General features: G+C 34.4%; 1 protein-coding gene across 3 annotated transcripts in view; it reads right to left on the minus strand.

The window, feature by feature from the left end:
* Positions 1 to 1,694: 1,694 nt before the first annotated feature.
* Positions 1,695 to 10,542, minus strand: part of LOC120071376 — a 9,056-nt gene continuing 208 nt past the window's right edge. Inside the window, exons 1-4 of one of the 3 annotated variants that reach the window (XM_039023623.1) lie at positions 6,299 to 7,043; positions 6,165 to 6,221; positions 3,529 to 3,867; positions 1,695 to 2,714 (exon numbers count right to left, since the gene is read on the minus strand). In XM_039023623.1, the coding sequence (XP_038879551.1) occupies positions 2,060 to 2,714; positions 3,529 to 3,854 (981 nt within the window). In that variant the 5' untranslated portion in view covers positions 3,855 to 3,867; positions 6,165 to 6,221; positions 6,299 to 7,043 and the 3' untranslated portion in view covers positions 1,695 to 2,059. Of the gene's footprint in view, positions 2,715 to 3,528; positions 3,868 to 6,164; positions 6,222 to 6,298; positions 7,044 to 7,552; positions 10,492 to 10,542 lie in introns of those variants that run through there. The other 2 variants (XM_039023621.1, XM_039023622.1) reach the window with 2 other exon arrangements.

The raw sequence follows: 10,542 nt of genomic DNA on the forward strand, positions 1-10,542 counted from the left end.
ACATCCATAAAATTGAAATCTCAATATCGATATCGACATCGATATTCTAATCGTTGATTGGAACTATGTTGTCATTCAATGAACTTAACAATTGCACATCATTCAAACTCACATCATATTCAGGTATAAAATCAAGGTGCAAAGGGAATGAAGGCAAGTTTTGAGCCATTGGGATTGGAAACGACGGTGTTGTACTTCTACTCCTGTGAACTAACATTGGTACCTTAGACACCAAAAGAGCCATTTCAGACACATTTTCACTAGTTAAGAAAAAATGAAGATCTTCCTGATTACTAATCACGAAAGCAGAGACCTTTGGCCTAACATTATACAGACATCTTATAACTAATTCATGCTCAACAGAATTTATCCCATTTATTCCATACTTTCAACTGTTCTCTTATATATTCTTTCTCATTCTCCTTCCATTCGCCCTCAAAACAGACAAATATACGAGGCATCATGAAAAAAATGCAACCAAACACATATATACCAAAAAAAAAAAAAGTAAATAAAAACCATCACAATCTCGGGAGAAGCATTAATCTTGGTGCAAACATGCTCCTATCTCACTCGAGATTTAATCCTTATCTCAAAAATCTCAGGGATAATATAAACAATCTTGAACGAGATTACTGCATTTACCCTAATATTACGTAAACTACAACGCAAACCACTTTTTTTGGGTCAATAACATGCATGTTGGGAACCAAACAATTTTAATAAAGGAAGTTAGACATATATACATTCTTTTCGTGAATTTCAGCAAAGATGAGGTCGGAAAGATTTCTAAAAATTTTGATAAAAAAATATGAGAAATGTTTATCACATAAAACTTGTAGCGCAAGCCAATTAGTGGTTTCTAAAAGAATACTAAAATAATCAGTATAATATAATATCTTGAGGGCATAATAATAAATTCATGTTTTTAGTAACCAATTCAAAGCGTACGGAAAACATTAATTTTTTTATCTTTTAATTAAATCTCGAGCCTGATCTCGCTCAAGAAAACCCTTTAAACGACTTTACCAAAAGTGTGCCATTTTGGTTATGTGAAAACGTAAAGAAGTTATTTTAGACAAATTTTCAATGTGATAATTTAAATAATAGAGATATTAACTTGTTTAAAAATCATAAAACATTTATATCACCTTTATATTTTTTTAGAAATATCCATCAACATTAACATTTTTTTTCGATATTTTCTATCAATATTTCTATAAAATTAAGACCTCGGTATCTTCTTGACTTTTAAAATTTGGGTGCAACTAAAGTTTAAAATGTCGATATCAACAAAAATGTTAAAATCTCAAGTTTACAAAATTGTTGATAAAAATATCGATAAAATATTGAGAACCCATAAGTTTGTCAAAATATCATTCAAAGTGTAGCCACATGATAAAATTTTACTACCATGGGTGCAATTGAGGAGTCTTTAATGTAATCATTCCCTCAGGTTGAATAATGTATTGAGTGAGTAATTTATTTATGGAATGGTTTTTAAGTAATTTATTTAGAGTTCGTAGATGGCCCATTAAAAAGTGTCAAACTATTTACAGAAATAGCAAAAAAAGAAAAACACTGATAGACGTTGATGGACTTCTATCAACCTCTATCTATGATAAACATGGATAACAATGTCCATTAAAATTATAATTATTGTGCTATTTGTGTAATATTTTCCCAAAAAATTCTTGCCAGCAAAAAGAAGCTCCAAACTATTGAATAGAAACATAAAGTACATGCAACAAAAAGGCTTACATACAACAAAAAGGTTCTAAGCCTTGCATACAACAAAAAGGTTTCTAAGCCTTAGGCTATCTTAGCACACAGGAGAAGAGCGCAAGCTAAGCACCATTACAAAGAAAAAACCATTTTCTTCTTTCTGGTGACAAATCAAATGAAATGTGTTACAACTGAAACATCCTTAGGGGTTGGCAAATTTCTCCTGAATTCTCAGCCACCAAGACTAGAAATATGAACTGGTAATATCTTCCTATATCCATCTTTCACATATTGGGAACTCGGTCCCGATGATACAAAGGGAATGCTAGTACTACTAAGGCTTTGATCGTCTGAACTCAAACCAGATCTCATAGTGATTGAAAAGCAAGCTATCGTGTGTGCGCTTTCCTAGATATTCAAGTCCTAAGTTTGTGAGACGCTTTGTACATTCCTCCCCTCCCAATCGCGAACAGAACTTTATGTTATGGGACACAAAAATTCGCCCATCATATGGCTTTAATTTGTTAGCAAGCCTTTCTAGTCCAATCCATACAAGCTTATCAGGCATATGAAGGAACACAGCACTAGCATATATTAAATCATAACGAACTTCAGAGCCAAATTTATTGAAGTTCATGTCCTCCCCTTTCACAATTAATGGACGCTTGCTTAAGAGACCTTGAGATGGGAGCTCGTACCTAAAGGCAGCCATCATAGAGAGCTCATCCCTCTCAAGACAATGGTAATGTCCACGCTTAAGGTATCGGATGAAATGCAAACCAACTCGTAGAGTACCACATCCAATCTCCAAAACATGTGCATCTGGTGTTATATGAGAGAACTCGGCTAGGAATTCAAACACATCTCGTCCGCCTGCCCATGGTTCACCATAGTTACTATGGTGCTCTTCAACCAGAAGCTCACCAGGGCACGGAAGTGCTGTACGGTTCTGATCCTCCAGTCCCTCATAATGTGATATACCCTTGAATCTATCATGAATTTTACAAATTACGTCAATAATGGATGAAGTATTCATATAACACATACTCTAAAGGGTATACATAATTCATGAGCACAAAGAGGAATAAGATTATATGAACAATGAACCAGCAGCAACACAAAGATATCGAAGTTACGATATATCAACAAGTAATTTGGCTGACAAAAATCATAAGAATCATTCAAAGGGGTATTGGATGACATTCAGGTGGAAGTTTGAATTTCTATCATAAAAATTATTCAAAATTTCCATTCATTATTCCGTAATGTTATGAACAATGAACAAGTTAAAACAGATAACTAAGTTACATTAGACCAATGTTACAATAGATCAATGAAGAAGTAATTTGACCAACAAAATCCACAAACATCAATCAACAAGCTTCGATAGAGTGCTATACAGCGCATACAAGTAAGTTTGATACATTATCATGAAAACTACCCCTTTTTTTTGTTAATAGTTCAAAATGATGTGATATAAAATTCTACCTCTTTTCCATTCAATTTCAGAGAAGACAGTGCAGAGATTCAATGCTGTAATAAACTAAATAACACGCAAAAGAACCAAGGTAAACAACTATCACTAGCAAAATTAGGATGGCCTTAGCAATTCTTATCTAGACTTGAGGTTCAATTCTAGATAGTCAACACAAATGACTTCTAAACAACCATAAATTTGAGATTACTAACCAAAAGTGAACGGTGCAAAACAATACACTAGGTAAAACGTAAAAGTTTAATTTTCAATTCATTAAATCACGTTTGGCTAAGATGAGAGAAAAAGCTATTAGTTATAATACTCACTGTCTGAGATCTTCAAGCTGTTGAGCTCTAGTGCGAGGGTTGATGCCTTTACGAAGAACATTTTCGTGCATCTGCAGCCCATTAGTTTTGATCTGATCCTTCACCCAGTCAACATCATCCTTGTTCGTTAGAACCCCATCACCAATGTGGGCTCCATTGCTGGCTGCAGTACCAGAGACAACAATGCGGGGAGAAACAGGACATGAACAAGAGGAGAGATTGGAGATAAAGAAGCAAAAGAGAATCACAGCAAAAGCGGTGAGTAAGAGCACTGGAAAGGTGATGACAATCCCTTTTGGAGACGATGATGAGGACCACAACGCCATTAATGGAACTCAACTGAAAAAAACATGGAAGTTTCAAGGTTAAATGTTTCCTCCTACAATGGGCTTCTTGTAAGAAGGTGAAAATTTAACTACAAAAAGATAAAGTAGTAGTAATAAGAATAATAATAATAAGGTTAAATTACTGGTTTAGTCCTTGAAGTTCAAAGCTTGTGTTGGTTTGATCATGAACTTTAAAATTGTCTAATAAGTACATGAGTCTTCAATTATGAGTCCAATAGGTTGATGGAATTTTAAAAAGTGTCTAATAGATTCTTGAACTTTCAATTTTGTATTCAATAAGTCCCACAATTTAAATTTGGTGTTAAATTGGTCATTGAACTATTTAATAATTTAAAACATTCATGAACTCCACAGACACAAAATTAAAAGTTTAGCTTCCCATTCGACATAACGTTCAATTTCATATCTAGTGGATAATTTTTTTTTTACAGAAAAATTGAATGTTAGAGACCTATTAATCACAAAATTAAAAGTTCAAGAACCTCGTACTTAAGGTTCAAGGAGCTATTAGCACTTTTACTAAGGAAATTTCCAAATTCCTTAAAGTCTTGGTCTCTTCCACTGGGATCTTGAAGTCCACTTACTAACTTCCTATGGAGTAGAATATCTAACCTTAATACTTAGGCGATGGTGAAATACCAATCCTCAACCATTTATACTAATATCTTCCTTACTTTTTTTTAATAGAAAACACAACTTTCCTTGAAGAAAAAATGAAAGAGTATAAGGACATACAAAAGACCAAACCTATGAAAAAATGAAAAAAACCCTCAAGGAAATGAGGTCCAACTAACTAAAATATTGCCTAAAGAATAGTTACAAAAGGTCTTTGAAATCAAAGCTCAAAGAGAGACATAAACCTTCACAAAGGACCAAACAACACTAAGGTCCCTTTCCAATCCTCCAAACACTGTTATTTATCTCTCCCCATAACACCCACAGAATAAGATGGAGGAGGAACTCCTCAACGTAAGGAGCCAACATGAAACTAACTCAAGGTATATATACCCAAGACCTCAATATCCTCCTTACTTTCGTTCATACAAACTCAAGGTCTTCTAACCCTTCTTTCCCTAATCAGGCTCATTGTCACAAGGTTGTTAGGAGTTTTGAATAAGATGGAGGAAGAACTCCTCAGCGTAAGGAGCCAACATGAAACTAACTGAAGATATATATACCCAAGACCTTAATATCCTCCTTACTTTCATTCATACAAACTCAAGGTCTTTTAACCCTTCTTTCCCTAATCAGGCTCACTGGCACAAGGTTGTTAAGAGTTGTGAACCTCTAGGCCACACAGAGAATGTAACCCACCTCGCTGCGGCCTCAGACGTCCGTGCAAACCTAACCTCTGAACTCCCATGTCGCGTCTTGCAACGCTCAACACCATGAGCTTTACAGCAACATAGACCCACGCTCGAACGCTGACCCACGTGGCGATGAACTTCAACGACCTTCAGCGAACCACAAGCGTTGAAGGCGCGGTTTGCTTTCTGCCACAACAACGAGCACCCAAACGTGCGGCCCACTAGCCAAGGCTCCTTCAGCAGCGATGTGTCCATTCGGCTAGTACTCCAGCAATTCAGATCTATAAACCCAATCTGTTTTTGTGTTCAGATTTGTGACCCACAACTCGAAGGACCTCGAATCTAAACATCCATAGCCTGTGGATCTGTGAGTTCGAACCTATTCGAACACAATTCATTATAGACCCAAGTCTTTTTTTTTCTTTTTTTTGGTAAGGACAAGTAGGCAACCGCTCGTCTAAACTCTTCTTGAATTCGATTAAGTGTTCAAAATGTGTTTCTCACTAGTAGAGTTCTTATGCATTTAGGTTAGGACGATTCAAATTAGGTTTAAGGTCAAATTGGGTAAGAACCCCTCAATAGCCTCTCCTGAACAACCATTTAATTAAGAATAAGGTTTTTGAACTGAGTTTTAACCTTAGAATCTAGTTTTTCTTGCTTCAAGAACTGATGGATTAGCTTAGGAGTACTTATAGAATGCATTGCTAGCAGTTTTTGCTTCTTAAGTCTGTTTGCTTAATGCTTTGTATGTTGCATGCTTATTTGATTTGTTTGAAATATGAGATTTAATCTCTATGTTGTCATGAACTATTATGTGTTCTGATAATATAAAGCATGTTATGTTCTTAAGATTGTTTGAAAGTGCATGATGAGTATATGTTCATGTGGTCATTGGGCAGGCATGGTCTAGAAAGCATGATGTAGGATTGTGCATATAGTGGTTGCTGTGAGTGTCATGGGTTAAAAAAATTAAAAATTTTACCTTTCCTCTGTGTGGCCTAAGAGGTTCACAACTCCTAACAACCTTGTGACAATGAGCCTGATTAGGGAAAGAAGTGTTAGTTGAGTTTGTATGGATGAAAGTGAGGAGGATATTAGGGTCTTGGGTATATATACCTTGAGTTTGTTTCATGTTGGCTCCTTACGCCGAGGAGTTCCTCCTCCATCTTATTCTGTGGGTGTTATGGGGAGAGATAAATAACATTGTTTGGAGATTTGGAAAGAGACACTAGTATTGTTTGGTCCTTAGTGAAGTTTTATGTCTCTCTTTGAGCTTCGATTTCAAAGACCTTTTGTAACTATTCTTTAGGCAACATTTTAGATAGTTGGACCTCATTTCCTTCAGGGTTTTTTTCTTTTTCTTGTAGGCTTCGTCTTTTGTATGTTCTTGTACTTTCATTTTTTTCTTCAATGAAAAAAGTAAGGAAGATATTAGTATAAATGGTTGAGGATTGGTATGTCACTATCGCCTAAGTATTAAGGTTAGATCTTCTACGATCCCAGTGGAAGAGACCAAGACTTTAAGGAATTTTGAAATTTCCTTAGTAAAAGTGCTAATAGCTCCATCAATTTCTTCAGTCATATCATCCAAAGGTTTAGATTGAAGCCAATTTTGAGCACAAATGAGTGCCTTTGCAATTTGAGGAGTTAATGAACTTCGAAAAGAATCTAATACCTGTCCTCCAGTGCTAAAGGCCGACTCAGATGGCACAATAGATATAGGAATACTATAGATGTCCCTGGCTACTTGGCTAATAATCTTAAATCGAGAAGAATTCAACTTCCACCAATTTAGCAGATCTAAATTTTCATCTTCTATACGAACCTCATCTAGATAACGAGCCACCTCTATTTTAGCATCATCTGGACCTATTTTATTACTTTGTTGAAATCTACAATGAACCGCAGCACGTACCTTATAAGATGCAGTTCCACTCGATCCACTAGATGAGATAGAAGGTATTTCAATCTAACTTTGAAAGCTAAATCCTTCAATAGGTGTGAATAATTGTGTTTGTGGATATTGTTCTTTTGGCATTGACATTCTTATATAATAATCGAAATGCTTCTTCAACTTTATTCATCCATGTTTTTGCACTTCCTTCCTCCAAAAATTCATTAAAGCAATAACTCAAATAAGTCAACTTGTCTCTAGGGTCAAGAACTACAGCAACATATAACAATAAATTGGTCTTCTCACTTGTAGTTATACTCTAATACTTGTTGAATTTTGTCTACATGCTTAATGTCATCTGACTCAATAATGCATTCTCATACAACGAGTATTCACGAATTATTTTTTGGATCAAACATAACTTGAAAAAAAAAGTTTGAAGTCACAGACATAGATGCTGAAAACTTTATGGTTACCTCTGAGAAAGTCTTTAGGAACTCTACAAACACTTTTGCATTATTTCAATCTTCAATAGTAGGCATATCATCCTTTGGCAAATAACTTGATCATGCTCCTCTAATCTTTCAAATGTCTTTTGACACTTAATCGCTCCATCCAACATAGTGAAAGTTGAATTCTATCATGTTGGAACATCCACTGTAAGACAATTTTTTTGTTGACATCTTATCTTCTTTAGCAAAATCTTTAAATATTTGCAATCTTGCGGGAGATGACTTAACATACTTCACATCATTTCTAATTCGAATGATGGTCATGTGCAAATCTTTTAAAGCATCACTAACTATTAAATTAAGGATATGAGCACAACATCTAACATGAATAAATTCACCATCTAACACCAATCCATTTTTGCCTTTAAACTTTTTAACCAAATATGCAATAGCTCTATCATTTGAACTTGCATTATCGACCGTTATGGTAAAAAGCCTATCAATACCCCAACTTTCAAAGCATTTTTCAATTGCTCTACCTATCGTATCTCCTCTATGATTAGCTATTTGACAAAAGTTAAGAATCCTTTTGTGCAAATTCCAATCACCGTCAATAAAATGAGCCATTATAACCATATAATTAATATTCTGCACGGAAGTCCATGCATCAGTTGTTAAACAAACTCTTTGACCACTTCGAGTCAATGGCTCTTTAACTTTTTTTGCTCCCCCACGTACATTTGAAAACAATTCTTTGTAACAGTTACTCTTGATGGAATTACAAACTTCGAATTTAATACATGACAAAATTTACGAAATCCTTCACTTTCTACAAACTTAAATGGCAATTCATCTAATATGACCATACAAGCAAGCACTGTTCTACAATTTTCTTGAGTGAAGGATGTAGCCATAAAACTACTTTCAGAATCTCCCTCTCCTTCAACATAATCTTCTAACTTATTTGTATACTTCTTACATTGCTCTATATGTCTTTTTAGATTTGTTGTACCATTTCTCTTGGAATCACAGACATACGTAACCCCACAGTACTTACAAGCAGTCCTAGGATATTCAAGATCACATCCTTCTTTAATAAAATGTTCCCATGCCAATGAAGCTGGTTTAATAGGTTTTCTTTTCCCTAACAATCACACTGGTTTAGAACGACTTTGATTTGAAGTCTCATTCGCAAAGAAGATGTCATCCTATGAAAAATAAAATTTAAATTAAACACACTACTATTTTATTCTTACTGGACTAGAACACTTGCACACACATCCCTTTTATTCTTTAAACAAAAGCCTCCACCTTCATCACACATCCCTAAAGCAAGAAGGAGAAAAAAACGAAAAAAAAAAAAAAAGAGGTCTTCAAATGAAGGTAAATCGAAATCCTTTTCCTTCCATGTTCATAAAGCATATAACTGTAGCCAAACAAATGAAAATTCCAAAATTTTGAAACCTGTTTTAATATTGCACAAATGAAAGAATTTCAGAAAGTGTAAATCTAAAAAAAAAATGAGTGTATGACCATTTCAAAAGTCCCCATATAGTCGACCAATTTCACAGTGTACACAACATAACGGATTTCACAATCCAATTGTTAAAGTATGACGTGCATAACATGGCATTCATGACTTTCACAAACATATACAATTCACATCTTATCTCATATGAAGAGTTTTCATAAATGACGTTCTTATATCTTTGCATTTAAATTTAAGATATTTTAAGTATATAACTTTTCTATCTCATGATACACACAAGGGTTCATATAATAATATACAACAATACCCAAACTAGCCTTTACACAATATCAACAACAAATCCTTTATATCAACTGAAATCCAGTTTCCAACAATCTCTTCTTCAACTACAAAAACTTTTATCTAATTCCTACAAACAGAACATCAGTAATAAATCAATAACCCAGCCCCAAAACATTGCTGTAGAAGTCCTCTAAAATCAATAAAATAGCTTATCCAAACTTTATTTAGACCTCAAGCCTTGTCAAATGAATACAATTTAGGTGTTGAAATACTTCAATGAAAATGGAATATGTCATTCCAAAGGGTAAAGTTTGCATATAGTATTTGTGCTTAAATTGTGCAAATACATTCAAACAAGATGTGTTGACGAAGTTAGAGACAACTTATTTATCCATGGTATTGATATAGGATTTATAAGACATGATTTTTTTTATTGATAACAAGTTTCTATTAGGGATAGTGATGAAAGTGTAAATACTAAAAAGTTGAAAAAAAGAGCAAAAGAAAATCCAAACTGCCTTAACATAATGGAAATCAGTAAAGGGAAAAAAAAAAAAAACACAAAAACAAAATGAGAACCGACATCAAAACTGCAAGGAAATGAGGGAGTGATCACTTTTACCACCATTTTCCATCCAAGTAAATATACTTGGCTAATGTAGGCTTTAAATCTGCTGGGTATAATATCAAATATGAATAAAATAGCAACACTTGCAACTAGTTTTTAAAGGAAAGGAAGGTGAACCCTTTTCTTTTATGTTGCTAACACAACTTGTCCAGATGATGAATATGCAGAAGACGCAAACTGGAGGAAGAATACTCAGCACAACAAACAAAAACGTGCAAAGAAGTCACAAATCACAACCAACACCTAAATTTACTACCACTGAAACGCTCAACACAAACAGTGTATCTTATCAATTAGACTAAACGTGATCCACTTCCACTACCACTACCACTACCATCCAATCTATTTTTCATCTTCAAGCAGAAACCTACCATCCAATCTACCATCACAGACAGAGTAATCTATCTAAGCCCTAAAAAGTTAAAAACAAATTCAATTAGTTCACCAAATCCTAGATCCCATAAACAGAAACTTGAGTGAATCCAACCATTTCTACTAAAACCCAAATCAAATATGAAAACATAAGAACAAAATAAAGGAAAAAACTTATCGAAGAGGGAATAAGAAAACCCAGAAAAACCGGCTGCCTTCTTTTTCTATTGGGAATAAAAAAAA

The sequence above is a fragment of the Benincasa hispida genome, chromosome 2 (assembly GCF_009727055.1).
Source record: "Benincasa hispida cultivar B227 chromosome 2, ASM972705v1, whole genome shotgun sequence".
In the NCBI taxonomy this organism is placed as follows: Eukaryota; Viridiplantae; Streptophyta; class Magnoliopsida; order Cucurbitales; family Cucurbitaceae; genus Benincasa; species Benincasa hispida.